General features: G+C 44.9%; 1 protein-coding gene across 1 annotated transcript in view; it reads left to right on the forward strand.

Moving 5' to 3' along the window:
* LOC119440146 (presequence protease, mitochondrial-like) overlaps window positions 1-23026 on the forward strand; it is a 147825-nt gene that overhangs the window by 8947 nt on the left and 115852 nt on the right. The window contains exons 5-7 of the mRNA XM_037705087.2: window positions 1019-1133; window positions 9280-9376; window positions 15997-16157. Of these exons, the coding sequence (XP_037561015.1) occupies window positions 1019-1133; window positions 9280-9376; window positions 15997-16157 (373 nt within the window). The remainder of the gene's footprint in view (window positions 1-1018; window positions 1134-9279; window positions 9377-15996; window positions 16158-23026) is intronic.

Here is a 23026-nt window from a genome sequence, read left to right on the forward strand (position 1 = left end):
ATATGAGCTACTGTAACTATGGCTTTGACTTTTGTCTAAACACACTAGGTGGGCGACTGCATGTTTGGAGGACCATGAACTTGGTGCTTGTGAATCCTGTCCTATGCAGAGAAGCAGGTGCTTCATGTAGTGTAGCACAGTCACGCTTCGCTAGTCATGTAGAAAATGCTTATCTTTTGTTTTTTATTTTAGCCTGCTTATGGGTGCTTTCAGTTTACTTGTTATGCTTTACTTTTGGCCTTTATACTTGTTATGATAAGTGTAGCATAAGTGTTATATTATTACATATATTTATGAGTTCTTCAAGGATGAGAGTCGCTTATCTTGAGTTTGGGTACCTGCTGGGTGATCCTCGCCCTCAAGGCAGCTTGGTTTAACTGTATGTACAGTTAACTGTATCTGGGTATTCCGAGTACTCTGCCTAGCATAGATAACAATGAATAAAGTGATAGCTCTCTTGATGCAGCTTTAAACAAAACAGCTGGTCACAGTGGATGGCAAGGCATAGAGCACCAAGCAGTCATTTGGGCAAAAACTTCCTGCACTGCTAGACTTCCTTTATAATACCCTTGGAGCCCTCTGATCCCAGTGGTTGCTTATTTATTTTCGAAATTGTGCCTAATGACAAAGTGGACAAGATATACTCATACCAGATTTTCGTATGCACACAAGTTAATAGCTATTGTTTATTTATTTATTTTCAAAATGCGTGTAATGTAAAGAAAGTGGGCAGGGAATGTACATATCAAGTTTTTTGATACACGTGAGTTTAAGACTGCAAAATGCATGATGCTTGAAATTGTGGACGATTCAAACGTGGATGAAAAGAATTAGGATCACTGGTCTCTTGGAATTTATTTACTTGTTATTCACTTGGGGGAAAACCTAGAATTTGGACAGCAAGTTTCACTTGCAGCTTTTGATAAAGATTTTGAGCGTCATAGATTTATTAGTGCTACATGTTTACTTATTCCGTAGCTTTGGTGAGAATCATTCATAAGCTTAATTATTATTGCAGGTTGTGATGTGACATTCTACCCTTTCTCGACACAAAACATCAAGGACTATGAGAACCTTCTGAGAGTTTATTTAGATGCTGTGTTTTTCCCACAGCTGACAAAGTTGGATTTCATGTAAGTTTGATTTGGCAATGCAGTGCCATTGCCTTATGCTTGCAAATAGTATGAGAAAATTATATATTTAAAATCTTATTTACTTTATCGGAAAAGTTGCTCAAGTACAAGTGAAGGTCACTTTGTGTCGAGGTGGAAAGGCGAGCTAGTTGGTTGCTACTCCTCACATTCATATTGGCCAGGCCTCGACCCGTCTGTTTTGTTTCTTTCTTTGTCTGCATGTTGTCTGTGATTTGAGCTGCCACTATGAATATAAGCTGTCACTTTGTGTTTCTGTTGACATTTTATTAACAATTTGAGTCATAATTCATAAAAGGAAAAAAGGAATTTACACAAAAAAGAAAAGAAGCATGCAAGAAAGGACACAGTACTTTTTTGTCCCTTCATGCTCTTCATATTGATCTCTTTTTTGTGCTTGTATAATTTCCTTTATAAACATGTGGCCACTTGCCCAACAGCTTATGGGGCTGTTAGTCATTATTTTCCATTTATATGTGCTTAGCTTTAAAGCCAAGTTGCCACCGTATTGTGACCTTTTTATTATATGAGATCATTGTCTCAAGTACAATTACGGACTAACCTGTGTGTGTACCCTTTGTGGAGCCTCAAAGCTGGTGTCCTTGTGCACCAAAAGCTCCTTTGTCATGGTGACATTCACAGTTCTTAAGTTGGGACAGAGGTCTTTAGGCTGATAAAGGATCAAAAAATAAATTTTTAGATAATTGCATTTTCAGAATATGCATCTATTATTCTCTTTATCTGCAGGTTTCTTGTCTGGTATGTGTATATTTCAGCCCTGTTATCAATTTTAAAACATAAAAGGCAGGTCATTTCAGGGCCTCGCATGTCACCATCTTGGTCTATGCTCCTGGAACCTACTAAAGTTTTAGATGTGTGTACATGTACATATTCCTGACTGTTCTTGAGTAGATGTGACATTTGTTTGTTTTCTTCATCTTCTCCAAATACTAATTTAGTAATTTTGCACACCCAGCAAATCTGTTACTGTGATATATCAGCACCTGTCACATATAGAACAATAATTCTTTTTGCAGCATGAAGCTAGATGTTTGGAGCACACAATGTTGGGGGCATATTTGTTTAATTTTTGTCTTAAAGCATTTAAAATGTTTGTTTTGTGATCACTGCGGGTCCATCTTCAAAGCAGTGTACTTCAGTGTGCTATGAAATAAGAAATGATGACCCAATCATAAAAGTCCTTCCATCATTGTGTGCCTTATGCTTTGTAGTATTTATCCATATGCCGTTTGTATATTTTTGTGCAGTGGTTATTTGTCATTCATTCTCTAAACAAAAAATATGGGTTTTTTAAAAATTATCTTATAAAATAATGTACCTGTACAAAAAAAAAAAACTATTTTTAGAATTGGAAAAAGAAACTAAACAGCCCTGTCAACTTTTATCAAATTTCGTCCAAAAATATAAAAGATAGCTTTTGAACCCTTGTCCCCCATTAAAGGGACATTGAAGGCAAATATTAAGTTAAGCAACAGTGATAGAGTCATGCTCAAAAATGTTGTAAGGCATGGATATTACTGAGGACAACGCTTCAGTAAGTGAGAAAATTACGTAGGTGAAAGACATGATTTGTGATTTGACAGGGACATTCCAGCACTAGCCTGATAATGTCACACTGCCTTGTTATAGTTGTGTCACTAGTAGTCAACCACTGATAACAAAAAGATGATTACATTAATAAAAAGATGATTACATTGTGTTTTAACATTGAAAAAAATGCTACTTGTCTGCTTCTATTCTTTTTATCAGAAAGAACTGATTGACGTTACCCTTGACAACAGTGCAGGTGATTGGAAAGTTGCATTTTCGCTCGCCCCGTGCTGCCTAAGCTCTCACATTTTAGTAGTTTCTATATCACGTAGTTCTGTGCTGGTTCTGCTGGCTCGGGAAGCTCATGCTTACTACTAACAGCAGAAAATGCCACGTCTATTATTACGATACCATCAACACATGCTCAAGAGACGAGCCACTGCGAGAAAGGCGATGAAGTGTCTGGGCTCTTGGTGTTAGCGTGTGTCTGTCTGGCTCCAGTGTAAATACAGTGTATATAGTCTCTTTTGTCTGTGTCTTTCCACGTGTACCATTTTGATAGAGGTGCTGGGTATTTTTTCATATCTAGAGGCTTAAGAGTGCACTCCTGTTTCCACCACTGCTAAGCATGCTGAGGAATGTTGGCACAGGGGTGGGACTCCTGCGCCAATTGCGCCATTTTGATACAAATGCAAATTCCTGCGCCAAACTGCGCCAAACTCAGAAAATTTACCGAAATTGCGCCACACTGCGGCAGAATGGCTTCGGCATGTGTGCTCCGGCAGTGGCCGTGAACAGCGAGTGGATTTGTTCTTCGAAAAAGAGCGCGGCCGTTCACATTCCACACAGTGCGCGACGACATCTCCCGTACACCTTATTGTAATTTTTGTGCTTATAATACCAGATATTTAGGCAGTTTCGGCAAGTGGCCTGCACGCGTGTGGCCACTCCTGGTTCTTATCGGAACGGACAGGGCGGCTGTATTTAGCGTTGACTAGAATACGGTTGAGTGGGCCATGTGGCGCTGCGCGTTCTAGCTGAGGTGCAAAGCAAAGTCCGAATGGCGAAGCATCGGTTGCTATAGCAAATTCGCATACAGCTATACGAAGTAAGGAGTAGCTTTATCGACCGTGAACCTTGTAAGCATTCACTTACCCGCTAAATTAACAATCATGGTGTCACGCACGCACAAGCAAACTGAACGTATCTCGATGACCGCGGGAACTCGCTGTCAAAGCGCTGGAGTGTGGCAGCAGCAGCGAGCGAATTGACTTTCATGTTTCCTCTCGCTTCATCACGTATTAAGAGGCGAAAACAGAGCGCACACGAAGCTATCCGCACCCACACTCGGGTCTCCATCATAGATCTCTTTCAAGATAGGGCCTGCACGGCCGCGCCATACGCAGCAGCCGCCAAAATGAACCCCCCTTCCATTCCCTCCCTGGGTGCCTGGCGCGCGACGGAAGACGGCCTGTTTCCTCCATGCTTTTCTTCCCTTGTGTGCACTAGTTTGAGCAGCCATCATCCGCCCTCGCGCGCTCTCACTCCCACAAACAGTGGGCCTCTTCTATTATCCGTCCCTGACAGTCCCAGTCCCGAAGCAGTGCTTTCAGCCAATGAGCGTTGCGTGTGCAGCTTCTCGGACAGTCTGGGACTGTTATAGACGGATAATCAAAGAGGCCCAGTGTGCGGCGACGTTGTTATCACCCTTGGACTTTATGCGGAACATCACGGCGACGCCGATGGAAACGGCGACTGCAGAAATGCACCTGGTGTGTCTGTATAATTGCTATCGCAATAAAAACTGATTAGAATATTTTTACGCTATACCAACCCAGGGTTGATTGCAGCTATCTGGGTCTGCAGGGCCATATGGTAACCCAGAAATTATGTTACCGCGTCCATTGGACCGCATAATTTGAGAGCATTTTCAACTATTATTGTGAGCGCCGGCGCGGGAATATATAGTGCGATCGTAGTGCCACCGATGTTTTCGGCTTTACAGGAATTCAATCTTCCATATTCTTGTACGCTATCTCTGCAAAGCACGCTTCTACTACGAGCTTCGTGTTGGTTTATTCTCTGTTTCGTCGTGGTGTCGAAGTGCTCTGCCGTATTCCATTATTCCACGAAAATTCAGAATGGCCTGCTCCAAAGTCCAAACTGCTTTAAAGTGAAATTTTATCTGCTCCACATTGCTCCAAAATGCAATTTTGTCTGCTCCAAGCTGCTCCAAAATGCAATTTTGTCTGCTCTGAACTGCTCCAAAACGCGATTTTACTTGCTCCAAAAATTGCGCCAAACTGACTTTGGGCAGTCCCACCCCTGTTGGCAGCTCGCCAGCTCGCCCACTACTGCAGACTAATCCCGCCAAAAGCTTTGACATGACGACAGCCGACCTGTTCCTACCTTCCCGTCTGAATCCCTTTTATGGCTCTGGGTCCCACCTATGAGTCCTGGCGACAAGGGGCCGTTGTCACATCAAACCTTTTGGCGGGATTGCTCTGCGGTAGTGGGCGAGCAGGCGAGCTGCTGACATTTCTCATCATGCTTAGCGGCGGTGGAAACAGGAGTGCACTCTGAAGCATCTGGATAGTATGGAAAAATTGTGTTGAAGGTACAGGAACGTTCACGGCCATACAGAAGGAAAAGTGAAGAGAATCCGGTTGTGGCTTGTTTGACGGTGTTGTAGGCGTATGTTATGAACGGCCGAACAAGGTCCCAGTTGGAATGATCCGAGGCAACATACATAAACAGCATGTTGCCGAGAGTATGGTTGAACCGTTCCGTCAGGCCATTGTTCTCAGGGTGATAGGCAGTGGTGCTGCGATGTATAATGTTGCATTGATGAAGGAGATAATTCGCTACTTCAGAAAGAAATATGCGCCCTCGGTCACTCAAGAGCGAACGAGGAGCGCAGTGGCGTAGAACAAGGTGATGGAGGATGAAGGAAGCGATATCGTGAGCTGTGGCCGCTGAGAGGGCAGCGGTTTCTGCATGTCGCATCAAGTGATCGACCGCGACTGTGGCCCAAAGGTTTCCAGCAGCCGTACGTGGGAGAGGACCATATAAATCAATCCCAATATGGTCAAAGGGGCGGACTGAGCATGGAAGGGGCTGCAGCGCAGTGGCTAGATGAGGAGCCAATATGTGACGTTGGCAATCGAGGCACGAGCAGACGTATTTGCTGATGTAATTAAATTGCTGGTGTTAGCTTAAATTGCCTTAATGGAGTCCAGCATCACGAGCCAAAGTATCGTTATCGGAAAAATGAACTAAGTCCATACGACAAGCCTTTGAAGATGATTAGCAGGTCCTGTTCATGAAAGCCGCGCTATTGTTTTGGTCTTGTTAATGCAGTTAACCACACTGTCTTGGCTCTGTTGCAGGCTGTCCTTCCATGTTTTGCTGAAAAAACTATAGTGCTGACTCTCGCGCACTATTTTACTCACTGATGGTGGAAGGGTGGAAGCGTGCCTCATAATCAGAACTGGTTTTGGCACGTAAAACTCCATATAGAAGATAGAAGATGGAAGGGTATTTTAACAGTATACGTTGAATGAATATTTTACTTTAGTGTCCCATTAAGGCAACACTTATGCTGTGGTCTATCCAGAGTACTCAAAGGAACTGAGTACTCAAAGGAAATTATTCCGGAGTCCCCCACTACAGCACTACGGCGTGCCTCATAATCAGATTGTGGTTTTGGCACATAAAACTTCATAGGTAAATTTTTTTCTGGTGTTGTGCTCATTCACTTGGCATCCAAAAGAAACCGAGTGTTGCACCACAAGAAACACAGTATGGCGAAGTGGACCTAGTGGTTTATTACACTCAACATCCAATGATACCTGTCACTCTGCCCATGTCTAAAAGTACTGCGCGAGAGCTAAGGCCTCCAAACCAAGGGTAAATATGCAGAATGGGTGCCGCTAGCAAGTCACCGAGAGAAGAAGACTCCTTGTGAGGGCACCTCGAAAGGAGAAAGGCTTCCCATGCAATGTCGCGAAGAGAGAAAGGCTTCCTCTGGCTATGCTGTGCACTCTTGTGGTGACCAAAGGGCCAGCTTGTGAGAGAGTAAGGCAATCTCTGTTATTATTCGCCTCCAATGAGTGTGGCCCGGTGTAGCAGAACCATGCACAAGCACTAAGCAACACCTTTGGGCTTTGCATTTAGAAAGGAGCCATGCAAGATATGCATGTGCTCACTGCAGGCAGAAGACACCGTAGGCGAGCTCAAGTGCAAGTGATGCCTGAAATGAGTGTCAGAGAAGAGGAAAAATGTGTACGCACCTTGCACTGACCTGGAGACAAGTCCTCTGAGTTCGCTGTCATGGCCGGGAAATGCGTGACTAGAAGAGAGGCTTGATTGCCATCAAAATCAAAATTAGTCCCATGGAAACTGGCTGCTCGACCTTTCAGTTGAATGACAATCTGGCTACCACCCATCATGCCTTGGCTGAAATGGAAAAAGGAGCAGTGGCAAAAGTCGCAGGGCATGCCTTGTTCCCCACATTGCGTAGCATGCTGTTGCCCCTGGAGTACGTCTGAAGCACACGTGCTTGCTTTACATTGTAAGACTTGCAATTGTGCTTTAGTGCTATTGAGTGGAAGTGCGGCACTGCCGCCAAGCTAAGTATCAGCAGCACACATGTGTGAAGATATCAATGTGTGTATTTTGCGAGGCACCAGCAGTTTGCTTAATTTTTGTCTAAAGGAGGGTTTGTGCTTTTGTGCTGCAATGATAGACGAAATTTTTCATGTGCAAGCTGGAATGGAGGCCTTACCGAGGGTTCATAGATGTTTTATGTGTTAAATTGAACACTTGTCTTTGTGCAGAGGGCACAACACCTGTTAGAGCACAGCAGCCATGCGCTTGGGACTGTGCAGGTGACACATAGCAATAACTATGTGGTTTGAGACTGGTTAGATGCAAGCATGTGGGGGTACATTTACGACATAATTTGTTTCTTCTTTGACCTGTTCCTCGATGGATCCTCTGGCATTTGCCTTCGCCGTTAATACTGTTGTCCGCGGTGCCTCACTGTGAAGCGAAAGCAGAGATTACACTATTTAGTGCGTGCTATGAATGTTTTGTGTATGTAAAGCTTGGAACTGTGCTATGACTTTGTCATCCTTCTGCCAAGCGCTGCATCTGTTTTGTGTGCATTGTGCCTCAGATTCCTGTGTATAGCGTGGCAGTTTGTTGCCATCAGTAATGTGTGCTTTCCGTAGAAGTAATTTCATTGACGAAACGCCATGAACTGAATTAATGAATATGGCAAAAGTGTGAGAAGTGAGAACATTCTTTGTTCTCACTTCTCTCACTGACTTTTGTTCAAACAAAAAATGTTTTATTGTTCTGCTTGTGTGTTTTAGGAATTTATACATGACTTCGTTCAACTGTAGCATTTTCAATCTAAGGTGTTCAAGCAGCTTTTTTCCTTAATGCCCGCAAACAAACAAATGAATGCATACATTGCTAACAGAAACTGCTCGCGGTAATCTGAGGAGTCGTGCACATGATAAAGATCTGCTGGTTGGCAGAACAGTGCCTAGTTCCAAGCTTTTTACGCATAAAACATTTTCATAGTATGTGTCTTATCGCTTAACTTCCTCGTATTGCGGTGTGGCATCGCAGAGAGCAATCTCGATGATGAAAGCAATTGCCAAAGCATGCGGCGACCAACAATGTGAGAGGAGACAAGCCATCTCGTAAATGTAGCTGCAAATGCTCACATCAAGTCAGTCTTCAACCAACTGTTATAGGTAGATGTTGCCCACAAACTCGAGAGCATGCAGCTCCTGTGTTCTAAACATTTGTCTTGCTTTCTGTACATGCTGAATTTCATTTGTGCCCACATAGTTCAGTAAGAGCCAGAAGCAAGAGAAGTGGGTCAGTCAGATTTGGTGTATGTTCATTGTGAATGAACAGCACAACCAAGACTTTGCTGTGTGTCCTTTGCTTCATATTGGTCGTATTGTTATTTCATACCGAGTGAGAATGTGTTGTGGTTTGACAGGTTTCATTTACATTAATAAATATGTTCATATTATTATCTAACTTGGTAAATAGTATATTCTATTAACTGTTTTTCTTTGTTTACATGTTTTCATTCATTTTCATCTCACTGTCATCCCCATCCATACAAGAAAGGCTTGCTACCCACACAGCCGACTTCTTTAGTATCCACTAATGCTTTGGTGAAGGAAGAAGACAAAGCACTGACCACGAAAGATTTAGCAAAGTTAATGTCTCGGCTACCACACAGGAGTCATGTTAACTGTGCATTTGACATTGTGAACAGGGCTCCTGTGTTGGAGCTAAAACGTTAAATTTACTTAATCTTCTGTGGTTGGCTTTTTGTCTTCTTTGTTCATCATGTCTGTCCCATCCCAACGGGATTCCGTCATAGTCTCTATTTCATCCATTAATGCTTTCTTCTTTTATAAGACATAGTCAAGTGCTAAGTGTGAATCTTTGTTAGTGCATATCCTTTACTGAAAGCATTATGTGCCACATTCTTTTTTTCTCTGCAGCCAAGTAAGATTTAAAGCTTATGTTATGCTCATTTCAGGCAGGAGGGATGGAGGCTTGAGCATACTGATCCCAAGGACAAATCTTCACCCATTGTCATCAAAGGAGTCGTATACAATGAAATGAAAGGAGTTTTTGTAAGTGGAGCTCTAATAGTATAAAGAATGTGTTTCAATAAGGTTCAGTAATATTGTGGTACCAAAACACTGCAAAGGTGATACTAAATGCAAAAAGGTAGAGCAAGCTGAGCTCTTGTATTGCTACTGCATACACCAAGAAACTGCTTGCACTTGCGGGCACATATTCAGTTCCATGTCTTGTAGTACTGAAATCTGACATGCATGTAGCACAGGATACCATATTAATAAATGCTTAGTCACCTGTTCGAGCATTTTACATTTGCTTAAGAGGACACCAAAGGGAATTTCATGCTATCTTGCTCTTCCAAAATGTTGGGCCCATTGTCCGTGCGCCATCTTTTTCAAGCTTTATGCTCATTTACCTAAATACATGTTTGTTGAAAAAATGTGCATTTTTAAAAGAGCCCTGAACCACTTTTTATCGATGTGCAGATATGCATTTGAAGTAAAATAGGCTGTTGCTGCAAAAAGTACTTTAATGCGTTCAGCAGAAGCGAAGTTATTGGCAATCAAACACGACCTTCGCGGTGCTTCCACTCCTTTAATGATTTGCACTGCGAAGGCTATGGTGGAGCTGGGCGTGCCCACAACGCTCCGCCTACTGAACTGTGGTGCACAGTTCAAATTTGATTGTGGATGTTTACTTCAGATTTTCGTGCCAGTGACGTGTCAAATGTAAGCCAAATGCTGTTGTCCTCAGCGAGCTGCAGTGTGCATAGCCAGTGGACTCGTCGCGCCCCTCGCGGCGGCCGCGGTATCTACTTTATGTAGCAGACTTCTGCTACATGCAATTATAGTGCGTATGCGCAGCGTTTGGTTTGTGCACGACAAGGCTTGAGTGCGGGCTCACACTCATATGCTGCAGTCTGACCCTGGTGCGAACCGGCTTTGTCCTTCACCGGCTTGACCGACGGATAGTAGCCACATCCAACTTTCGCATTTTGAAGCGCTATCGATGGGTTTGCCAAGGTGTCTGACCAGGAGTGGCCAAGAGTCAGCACGCGCTGGCAAGCGTATGAGCTGACCTAAATGTTTTGCGTGGTTCGACGCTTGTTGAGCGTTCAAAACTAGTCGAAATTGGCGAGACCTAAGCATGGTGGCCTAAGTTTAGTTCCTACGCGCGCGGCTATGGTCGAGCTTCAGCAAACAATAGTTAGCTTCTTCCGGAAGTACGTAATTATTATCGAAATTCGAAAGCAGATTTTCGCTTACTTCAGCCTGTTTATTAAAATTTGTCAGTCAATATACACAGTAATACAGTAGAACCCCGCTCATACGTTTTTCACGGGACAAAAAAAAAAAAAGAATGTAAGAGTCGGGAAACGCAAGAGCCAAGAAACAGGAAAAATTGAGAAATGGGAGTAGTGTTGAACTGCACACATTATTATTTTAATTCTTACGTGTGAAAAAAAGACGTAGTTTCGCTCGAAGGCCGAAGCATTGATTGCGATAGCAAATTAGTAGACAGCTATACAAAGTAAGGATAGTAGTTTTATCATCCGTATTAACTAGTAAACATTCGCTTATTAACTATATTAACAAGCATGGTGTCGGCGCCCACAGGCAACCATGAACACGAACATCACACTCGATGAGTGCAGACACGCGCTGTCAAAGGCTGGCGTGAGGAAGCGCTGCGCGCCGAGAACACAGATAACACGCACAAAGCTACGAGCCTCCGACGCACCTACACTGCCTAGACTCTGCCCCCAAAGCAGATCGCTTTCAAGATACAGCGCACACGACTACGCGCCGCCGCGCAGTACGCAGTTGATGCCAGAGTACAACCAAGGAGGTTTAGTACAACGCCGCCTGCTATCCCTCCCCCCTCGCTCCCTCGGCGGTGCCTCGAGCGCAACAGAATAGAGCGTGCATCCTCCCTGCTTTCCTTTCTTGCGCGCGCGAGATTTAGATGCGGTCGTTGGCATCTAATCAATTTTAACCTCACACGCTTTCACTTGCACATACAGCATACGGTGCGCGGCGATGGCGCTATAGCACTTGGACTTTATACAGAACATCTATGAGCCAAAACCAATTTTAGGGCCACAACGCATCATAGACACCATTTTTAGATAGCAAATATGGATCTCAAGGGCCATACTTTTGTTGGCGGAAACCGAAAGTATGTCATAGTTGTCGTGCCCGGCATTTTGGGCGGCCAATGCCATCGTCAAGCCACAAAGCCAAGCGACATCAAAAGTCAAAATGGCCGCTCGCGCCGGCACGAGGTGGCAGTTCGCAACGTATGATGCGGGAACGGTCCCACAGTTGCGACGTAACAGTGGGGTTACCAATGCATTGAGTTCTATGTTAGCTGTGCTGGGACCGGCTGAAAACAACGTAACAGCCGGGAAAATGCAGCACCCGCGAACGTAACTGCGGGGTTCTACAGTAGTAGGAAAAAGCGCGCTGATCCAACACCCTTCTTGTTTTACGTCTGCTATTGGCCAATAGCAGCCACATATTCTGGCCACCTTATTACGAAATAACGCGGCCAGAAAAGAGTGAGAAGCAGGCTTCTGTTGAAAAGAGAGCGTTTGAGAGAAAGGTGACTTTGCGCTTCGGTTTGCGAGCTCCACGTGCCGTGCATGATTGCAAAACTTGGCTGAGATGTTCACAGCAGCGTATGCTATCTGCGGACTGGGTTTTTTTACCAAGCCTGAGGGGTGGTTCAGGACCCCTTTAAGAAGCCTGCTTTGCCTAGAGCATGGTAATGCACATACTCCAGGAAAAGTTATCTCAAACCACTTGCCTGTGGTAGATGGCATAAATGCGCTTCTGAGCTTGCTTTCGTGCACTGAACTTTCTTGGTACTAGTTCTTTGCAGTTTTTATTTGGTTTGGTGAGAAATATGTTTTTTTTTTTTAAAGAAGAAAGTATTGCAGTGTGTGTGGATTTGAACAAATACTCTAGTGTTGGCAACCTCGATAGACTTTCTCGTTGTAGACATCAGTGCCATAGTTTCATTGTGAAATGAGAGAAGGAATGCTTGGCCTTTATTTTCTTCACTTATGGCCATCTTTTTCTTTTTTTTCTTTTGAACAAAAGTAGAGAACTTCAAAAGAGTAATCTTGCAGTATACGCTAATTTTGTATTACCTTTCACTGTACCTTTAAATCATAAGTTGATTAATCAGAAAGTTAATCAGAGAGCCAATCACTCAGTCCTACACTGAAGACATATCATACCAACATACAAAATATTATTGCAACAGTTTGCACACCTCGGTCTTCTGTACACAGTCCAGTTCTGTCTGTCTGTTTGAGACTTTTGGCATTGGAGATCACTTCAACAGCTTTATGTGAGGGAACATGTGAGCCACCATTTCTGTCACCAACTGACGCTCATTAGTAGCCCGATATGCCGAGTTGGCGTGCTACTGGCTGTCTTTCGCCAAAGGAACTTTTTTATGAGCAGGAACACTGTGAGAAGCGGCAGCTTGCAAGTTTCCACTCGTCAAGCTTTCAGGTCTGCTGCTATAGAATGCCCTAAAGTGCAGAACACAAACTAGTAGTAATCGCATGCATTACAAGTGCTTGGTGCGAGTGCTGAAAGAAGGTGCATGACAAATGTATAATGTTAATAGTCCCAAATTTGCTTACGTTCTAGGGTCTTTCTGTATGACTAGTGTGAATAGAATGGTGGTGGTGATGATAAAATGGTGACCATGGTGAGGCTTGTGGGCCTGCGGCTTTGTGCACTCAGACATGAAACCACTGTGCACAATTATTGTGGGGAAAAAAAATGTTGCAGTGCTGGTCTGCACAGTCTGTGAACTTATAATTCTTGCTAATTCTCACTATGACAACACTATTATTCTTTGTGCTTGGGCCTGAATTGCTATGTAACATTACCCGCTGTGTTTGCTCAGGTCGCGGGATTGAATCCCGGCCACGGCGGCTGCATTTCGATGGGGGCGAAATGCGAAAACACCCGTGTACTTAGATTTAGGCGCATGAACCCCAGGTGGTCGAAATTATTCCAGAGTCCCCGAGTCCCCCACTACGGCGTGCCTCATAATCAGATCGTGGTTTTGGCACGTAATACCCCCCAATTTTTTTTTTTTTGCTATGTAACATTGAGGAATGTATTAGGTAAACTGCATACCTAGTGCGAATGCAGCACATTTTAGTCTTCTTGAACTAGATTTGCAGGGGCCAGGCTATTGTGGACGTAACTAGAGAAATGCAGCAGCAGGAACGTGTACTACAGTTAAACCTGCTTATAACGAACCTCCATATATAACGAATTCCTGGATATAACGAAGTTTTTCGATTCCCCGCCGTTACTCCATAGAAGCACATGTATTTAAGACCTCTATGTAATGAAGTGGCAGCGGGAGACCCCCTCGATATAACGAATTTCCCCCTCCGACCACCTAGAGATTTCGCCCCAAATTTTGTCATTTTTGCGCGAGCAGCAACCGGAAGCACCTTCTCCGCCACAATGGAATGCGAAGCGAGCGCACGTGTGCGTGCGTGTGTGTGCGAGGCGGCCCTGCATCCCTCGATCCCGGCGATCTTGCCGCCGCGGGCGTGACTTATCCCCCTCCCTTCATTCAAATCTGATCCTGCCGCTTGCTGCAGCTGGCCTAGCCCGCCAAGCCGGCACTCTCTCCTTTTCCAGCTGATGTTGCCGACGCGCTGGTACACGCTGTGGCACATCAGACTCGATGAGCGCGGACACACGCTGTCAAACGCTGGCGGCGTGTGGAAGCGCCGCTGGAGAAGCGACCGAAGTGACCTTCGTGCTGTTGTCTATCGCTTCAACGCAAACTGAGCGCCGAGAACACACAGCACGCAGAAAGCTACGAGCCGCCGACGCACCTGCACTGCTAGACTCTGTCCCAACGCAGATCGCTTTCAAGATACGGCCTGCGCGACCGCGCGCCGCCCCGCTATCAAACCCCCCTCGCTCCCTCGCCGGTGCCTCGAGCGCAACGGAAGAGGGCGCGCTTCCTCCCTGCTTTTCTTGCGCGCGCGAGATTTAGAGGCAGTCGTCGGCTCCCCTCGCACGTTTTCACTCGCACATACAGCATACGGCGCGCGGCGACTGCGTTATCGCCCTTGGACTTTAGGGTACGGCCACGCTAGCGGCAAAAACGCGCGGCAACGCGTCATGCCGTGCGCGGCAAAAGCGGCAGGAATCGGGGGTCTTGCGGCGTGCCGCGCGAAATGGGTTCGAGACCCATTTCTGTGGCAAATGCCGCGTGCCGCGAGATGAAGAACCAATCAAGAGCGATGAGGGTGACGTCACGGAGGCATCACAACCGGAACGCCGCTGGTCCGCGCCGGGTTTTCAGTCGACGATCGTCGTCTCTCGCATGAAACAACGAGCGCTCGCGGTGTTGCTCGCCCGTTCGGAGAGCGCGGGAGATCTTATCGCGCTGCCGCGCGGCAAGGCGCTGACGCGCGGCAACTTGCCGCTCGCTGTATGACACGCGCGTTTTTTGCCGCTAGCGTGGCCGTACCCTTATATACGGAATATCTATGAGCCAAAACCAATTTCAGGGCCACAACGTGTCATGGACACCATCTTTATATAGCAAATACGGATCTCAAGGGCCATACTTTTGCTGGCGGAAGCCGAAAATACGTCATAGTTGTCGCCCCCGGCACTTTGGGCGGCCAATGCCATCGTCAAGCCACCAAGCCAAGCGACATGAAAAGTCAAAATGGCCGCTCGGGCCGGCGCGGGGTGGCAGTTCGCAACGTATGATGCGGGAATGGTCCCACAGTTGCGACGCAACAGTGGGGTTACCAATGCATTGAGTTCTATGGGAGCTGTGCCGGGACCGGTCGAAAACGACGTAACAGCCGGGAAAACGCAGCCCCCGGGAACGTAACAGCGAGGTTCTACTGTAACACTATACGACGCTACGACGCCATCGTGACGCTCGCTCTTCGTTTCCGATGCCTCGCGCTTGCGCGAAACGACACGCGTCCACGCATCCGGTACCTGGTGTGACATTCCGCGGATGAGTGCTTCGACGAAAACGGAAAACGGGTGCGCGTTACAATTGAGGGCGCATTAGAATCGAGTAAATACGGTAAACGTTTATTTTTTTAATTTTCGTGCCGAACCTGCATATAACGAAATCCTCTTTATAACGAAGTTTCTCGGGAATTTGTCAATTTCGTTATATCCAGATTTAACTGTATGTGTCATTCTCTTGTCTATGTATCCAGGGCATGTATGTCCAGCGGGCATTACCTGCGGTGACCATTTAATGGTCACCGCAGGTAATGCCCGCTGTGTGCTATAAGTGTGCTATAAGTGTGCTATAAGCAACAGTTCATTTCGTTTACACCATTGCCATCCTTTTAATTTTAAGAGCTTCTAAAAGTGAATCGCCTGTCTTGTTTTTAATTGATTAAAAATTTTCTGCAATATGATAGAAAACTGAGTGAGTAGGTAAGCGCCTGTCCTGTGTGTATTTTGTTCTTCGTCCTAATTGTGAGTGCTGCACAGAAATACGCCATGAAAAGTTGTCTGTTAGTAAGCATGAATAAAAATGTTTTCCATGTTTCAATAACTTGGTAGGAGGTTACTAGTGTCTTGGTGCACTTTATTAAAACTGTTGCAGACATGATTGTTTCTCTTTGCCCTTTCAGTCCAACTCGAGCAATGACTTCAACCAGGCCATCGTTAACAAGCTGTGTCCAAGTGGCGTGTATGGCCATGTGAGTGGTGGTCACCCGCTTTCAATCCCTGACCTCACCTGGGAGCAGCTCAAGGAATTTCATGACAAGCACTACCACCCAAGCAATGCCAGGTTTGTTCATGGTGGCAGATTAGAGCTGGCGCAGGGGTTTGGTGTAGGAGAGCTCATGGCTGAGGTTGAGCATAAAAACGCTGTTGGTTTGCACGAAGTAGAAATTTTGGTTAACCCTTATTCCAAAGGGTGTTAAAGGGGTACTGACACGAAAATTTGAAGTTGAGATAACTTGTGAGATCGATTTAGGTGGACACACACACATCGTCTACAAAATATCAGCGGCGAATATAGCTTAGAACATATTTAAAATAAATTTTAATGTACGTGCGCGCAGCCAACCACAAAGCGCAGCACCTCGCAACATTGACATCAAGCAGGGATTGTAAACAACCGAGAAAACGCTACGTCACGAGTTTGCGCTGTTGTCGGGACGGGGCCGGTGAGCAAGTTTTTCACCGCTGCGATTGTCCCGGGGCTTTTTTTTCTCCCTGGTCGTGCTGGCCTCTTTCGCCGCTGATGTCGGCACAAAAATCGGCTTAATTTGTTTCTGACATGAGATAACTCTTAGAGTAAAGTGACCTCGAAAGTGTGCATGTTATAAAATGTATGATATAGTAAATCGTTGGCGTGATTTCGGCTCGCAAGCGGTCAACGCAGCCGCTGCACCAATCGTCTCTACGAAGCGGCTCGCCTTGCTAACGTGTTTTCTCAATGGCTACCAATGGCGTCGGCAAAACTAATTGTACTGTCATTTATGAGCGACATAAATGTGCAGACGTTGATTGTGTTTACGAGTACAGGTGCTTTATTACGAGCTGCGGACGGATGGCAAGTGCCGTCGGCCCCAGATCAGACGGCCAGCGAGTTAGGCCTATACTGTTTCCCAGCGATCGCCAGCTCGCCTGGCAAGCTCGTTCGCTATTGTTGGCATCGATAAGTGGCAGAAGTGGTCCCAGTTCGTGCGCGCTACTGGACGCTTAGAATGGACCCCGTTGAAGAGCAGCCAGATTTGCTCGCTTCATTTCGAGGCACGCCGAGCTTAGAGCAGTCCGATGATCTTCCACAAACACTACGTAGCCCCAAGCCTGTACTGTGTCGACTTTTACCCCGCCGTGTGTCCTGCTGAAGAATATGCTTCATTCCCAAAGCGCCTTCGACAAATTGTTCGTACTACTTGTAGCGGTGCGTATACGCATAGTCATATAGCTGACACTGGCCGCACTTTCCGAGTCGCTGCTTTGTAGTGGATCGAATCAAAAGTGGTTGGCCACGTCAATACTGTGGCGACTCCCGCCTGGAGGAAATAGTCGCCGCTGGACGATGAAAACGAGGACGGCGACGCCATCGCAAAGCATGCGCAAGCGTAACAGACGAACTAGCAACATGAAGCTTGCACGCCGGTGAGCGCGCTGGCTTGTGCTCGTCACAGTTTTGTGCAATCACGGTCCCACTGTGCTTACAATCCCTGTTTTCCTATCTCTTTGCTCTCTGAAACCGAAACTTGGACTGGTCGCTACAACAAGACTCCAAACAATTACCTGTCGTGCTCTGAAGCAAATGAGGTTTCGTGCCGTGATTACTGGGTCATTAGCTACTTATTACAGCAGAAAAACTAGATCGAAAATTTTTGTGTCAGTACTTCTTTAAGCTTGAAGGGCTTTTTTATTTTAACACCATAGATATACATGTTTTCTTTACGTGGCTTTTTCTTACACGATGGCTGCCAAGCTAGCGTGTCTAAAGCCGTTGTTGGGGTTATGAGGGAAACAGCTGATATTGCTGCTGTGCAGGACGTTTATTATATGGTTCAGACTGAGCAGTGTACTCAGTCCAGAGTATCTATCATCTCTGGTGTAGTCATTTATGGCATTCCAGGGATGTGAAAGTTTCATCATCGTCATCATTGCCATCAGTGCAGTGACATGGGTGACAAGTTTGCTTGTTCATCAAGTTCTACTCCCACTTCCTGGAACTCCACTTGTGCCTGCTAAAGCTTACTGCAATCAACTCTGTTGATTTAGTTTTGATAGAACCGTGAAAATTGCTTGCCAGTCTAATCAAGTGGAAGGACACAGAAACATCTAAATTTTTCATTTCTTTATTTGCCAACATGATCAGCAATCGTCAGCTCCTGTTTGTAATTCAAAATGCTTGAGCTAGAATGATTAACCCTTGCTGGTTAGGATTTCTTTTAATGAAGTAAAAATGTTATATTATGTGCATCTGAACAACAAAAGTCAGGAAGTCTTACTGGAGTTTTTTACAATCACTCAAAGGTATTTATCATGAACTACCAAAAACTCAATGCGTTGTAAGCAGCCGAGTGTCATGCAGATTTCTTAATTTGCTATCATAATTGTGTGAAATATGGCCACAGATTATTTTAAGACCATTTCTGTGCCACCCAAGGCAGGTTATGTGCACCAGGCAGCGCGCTTCAAAATAAAACATAGAGGGCCAAATTTAATGTGGTGTGACACATCACATTCGTGAAATTTCAGGGAGAGCCATATTTATCTGCGGCACAAAGCCAACAAGTTTTGTAGTTACCATTGATGACATTCACATTTCTGGAAACAGGGGCGCGATCAGAGATCGTTGTTTACAACGGGCGTTCAGTTTTGCCTCATGTGATTGGCCTAAGCCGTGGCGATGTCATCAGTGGCAGGGCGCTGCCACATTTTTGATGACGTCAAAATTATAATGTGCTCCTGTCAATCGTTTTGAAACCGAGCGTGTTGTCTGCTAGGAATAGAACGTGACGAGAGGTGTTCCGTTCGAGGAATCATGCGCATACTACGTGACTGGCTTCGCATGGCACGTCTGGTGGATTGGACTGGATCCAAACGGTGGCTGCAGCTATGTAATGGCATGTTAGGATCCAATCCATAGTCTAATTTGAGAAAATGGCGCTTGCAATGGGAGCTTCAATTGTTGAGTTGGCATTGCTTGAGGAGGAAGCACAGTTGTTGGAGGGGCAAAATGCGTTTCAAGAGATGGCAGAAAGCAAATTCCGGCGTCGCTTTTGTTTCTTAAACAGCTCCATGACGACGAGGTGCAAGGAAAGATGAGGCATACGGAGCGCTGTGTCTTGTCTTCTTTTTCTGCTGTTACTGGGAGTAAATGGTCGTTTTTTGTAGGCTTCAAAGAAAACTGTTTTTACATTACAAATAATATTCCAGCAACACATTGCAGCATATCAAATTGTACATAATGATATGCTTTTTCCAAAAACATATGTTGTAAAGGAAGAAACATTTATTACGTAACATAAAAATTCTAGAAAGTGCCATTTTTGTGTTCAGTTGATAAAAACAACAATAAAAAAGACATCTACAGTAGTGTTAATATCAAAGGAAATTCGACATATACATTTCAAAGATAAATAACCCAGGAATAGTGCCTGGAAAAATAAATGCTCAGTACACTGCCATTCTTCAGATACAAAAAAGAAACTAAGACCAGGAACTGCATCATCACACGTGCCGTGTTGTGAAGCAGTTCCTGGTTTTTGTCAAGCGTAGGTGCATTCCGCATTTTTTGCACAAGACATTTGTTTTTTGTTAAACTTTGCGGCCCTCGTAACAAATTTTGCAGTTATGCCTTTTTGGCATCTTCTGAGGCTGGTCCTATGAGAAGTTCAATAAACTTCACCAGCTTGTCTGGAGCCACCTCTTTCCAGGACCCATGTCTCTCAGCGTAGCTGGGAAACTTCAGAATATGCATCCAAGCATATTTGTTTGTGTTTTTCTAGATGGTCTTTATCACCTCCGCAGTGAAATAGAGCATAAGGAACCCCATGTCGTTGTAAACTGTCTTGCGCTGCACGTATGCTGAGCCAATATGTGTTAGGGCAGCCTTCTTGGTGTGAATTTTCTTTGCTGCCGGTGGCAGCACAACCTGCACAAGAAAAGTACGCACCCTGCAGATATTCAGTGCAGCTCTCAGGTTGTGAAAAAAACGGCATATAAGCATGTACGAGGAAGGAGTCCACACAAGGCTGTGAACGAAACTTGCCGGTGAACAGCTGTGGATGTCATGGGCTGACTCAAAACATTGTCGCTGTCAGAGCTTGAATCTGGTTTGCTGTCATCTTCGGACTCGTATTTTGAGTCCTCGTCACTAAATTCAAGTGCAGGTGCAGCTCCGAGCAGGATGCTTTTCTCGCGGTGCAGTCACGTGGGACGTTGCCGCCATGGGAGCAACTTTCCATAAATCTGTAGTAACACCGGCAGCGCCCCTCACCAGGATTTTACAAGTGAAGCGAAACCGAAACTCTTGGAAGTTGGCTGAAAATGCCGGGTCCAGATGTTGTACATGTGGCGGACCTCCAGAAATGCGCTTTGGTGGAATAAAACTAATTGGAATCCAAAACAAAGCTCACTATTGAACAGCTGGCATGATTTTAGGGTACTTATCACTGCTCAGCACTGTCAGATGGCAAAGCCAACAGCATAATTTGATTCTTGACTTGCTGAGAGTCCTTTCATCACAAGAATTTATGTTGGTGTGGCATAATCCCAAGCAGTGCACTTATTTCTCGACCGTGGCAGAGGGGGACAGCCACGCCCCTTTTCATTACAACACACACGGATTAGTTCGTAAAAAGGTCCATCAAAAATCACGTCGCCAGAGGGGGAAAATTCAAACTTATTCTTAAAATGGAGTGCCTGGACTAACCAATGGATGGCACTAAGTGCATAAGAAACTACTCCTGCATATTGAAATCGCCGATTTAAACCATCAATCACCAGTGATCGATCTGAATAGGCATGGTAATGAAAGAGTTAATCATGCATATCTACCAACTATCCCAACAAGCCAAATTAGCTTAAGGTAACTTGCTACAATGCATGCCAGTGCATCTTAATGCCTGTTTGGCGCTGGCCGAAGAGATGTGTGAGGCAGTATTTCTGTGGCGTTGGGTCCACTTTCTGCTGAGGTCGTACACATTCATTGAATATCTTTAACAGAATTGTCATAACTTGGTGTCATCATTGCTGATCACGTTGCTGCTTCAGGGTGCACTCAATACTTTTGCTTGTCATGGTATCACAGGTTTCTGCCTCAATTGATGTTGGCAAAATTAAAAGGGCCCCTCACCACGCCGCTTCGTTAATTTTGGCTATACACAATGATGATGATGATGATGATGATTTATTGGAACTCCTTTTGAAATGGGGTGTCACCTAGCCTGCTTGAGTTAATCAGGCATGCTATACAGGCTTTTCATTCTAGCATTTTTGTATGCATCTCCTTAATAATTTTTCTCTTCCTTAAAACTTCTCTATCTAGCTTGTACCGCTACCTATACCTGTAACGGATCTGGTCGTATCGATCTCTTGCGTGCTTTTTTTCCACCAACACTCTAAACGTCTCTTGCTTATCTCGATTGCTGGCCGGTTGATGCTTCCATCCACTTTAAATCCAATTGCTTCTGAAAGGTGTACACCCGTGAGCAAAAGTATACGGACCACAGGGTTGCTGAAAAAACTGAATTTTTTTCGTAATTAACAAGCACAAACTGGAATTGACGAGTACACTGAGAAGTTCGCAATGCCAAGTTTGGACTGCAGTCCTCAATTTCAAGTTCCGTTCACAGCCAGAGCAAAAAATCGGCTTTATCGTACAACCCCTGGTCCATATGCTTTTGCTCACGGGTGTACGTTGCCTACGGGTCTCGCTGGGTGAACCTCTTCGCATTCCATTTGGATGCGCTGAGTAGTCTCCATATTTTTGCTGCAGCATACACATGCCTCATCTTGTTGCGAGTATTTGCTCCGGTATGTTTTTGTCCCTAGGCAACCAGCTTGAGCCTCAAATAGCAAGGCACTGCCCTTTGTGTTATAGTACAGATTTTTCCTTCCAATTTCTTTCTTCCCATTCTTGTAAATCTCCATAGTCTTTTTTTGTTTCCATTCTTTGCATCCAATTCGCTGTGTCTGTGTGATTTTCTTTTTGATGACTCCTGGTTGATGACTCCTGGTACACTAGAACTTGTGTAGTGCCATCTAGGGAGCATTTTACCACAATAATTTTTCGAATTGATTCATTATTACAGGGGATAAGAAAAACTGCAATGTGGCATTGCCATGCTGCCAGGAGGCAAGTGTTACTGCCAACACATTTCTCGCTTTGCCTTGACTAGTGTCCACAAATGACATTCCTTCCCTGCTTGCTCCCATGCTGCAGCCAACGGACTGTGTCATGTTTATGTTATGAGCTCCGTCTTCATTTTTTTTCCTTTTTGTTTTTCACAGTGTGGGGCACTTCCAATAGTGGCTTTGAGTGTTCTGCTTTGAATGATTTACCAAAGTCTTGCCGTAATCAGCAGTGTTGCAAGCAATGCATCTTGCATAGAGGCATCTATGCATGGGACCTTGATTCTCTGGCAGGAAGCGGGGTTCCCTTGAGAAGAAAGGCACATGGGCTTTCGTTTGAAACTTGAGCTGTTTTCTAGCCAAGGGGCGGTTTGACACTTAGCAGACACAATAGTCAGCATGTGATGTAAATGCCACGCTTGTCTGTTTGCAGTAGCCAAACCTAGTGAGGGGCCCTTTAACTCTTTCCCTACCATGGGGAAAATGGGTGTTTTTTGTAGGCTACGCCAGATATTTTTTTTCTGAAGGAACTACTGCACTCAATATTTTATGTAACACATAAACAAAAAACAGAATGAATGCACGTTTCATGCATAAAAGTTCTATTAACGAGATATATGTCATAAAAAAAGATATAAATTGCCAAAATCAAGATTGTGGGATGAAATTGAACAAAGTTTGTGAAGACACGCTTGTATCTACTAAGAAAAAAATGTTATGAAAATTATGATATATATAAAATGTATTGCCGTCTATTGGGCACTATCTCCGAAAAAAATCGAAACTTTTCATTGGAACAGGTATTCCGCTACAAAAATTTAACTG

The sequence above is a fragment of the Dermacentor silvarum genome, chromosome 1 (genome assembly GCF_013339745.2).
Source record: "Dermacentor silvarum isolate Dsil-2018 chromosome 1, BIME_Dsil_1.4, whole genome shotgun sequence".
Lineage (NCBI taxonomy): Eukaryota > Metazoa > Arthropoda > Arachnida > Ixodida > Ixodidae > Dermacentor > Dermacentor silvarum.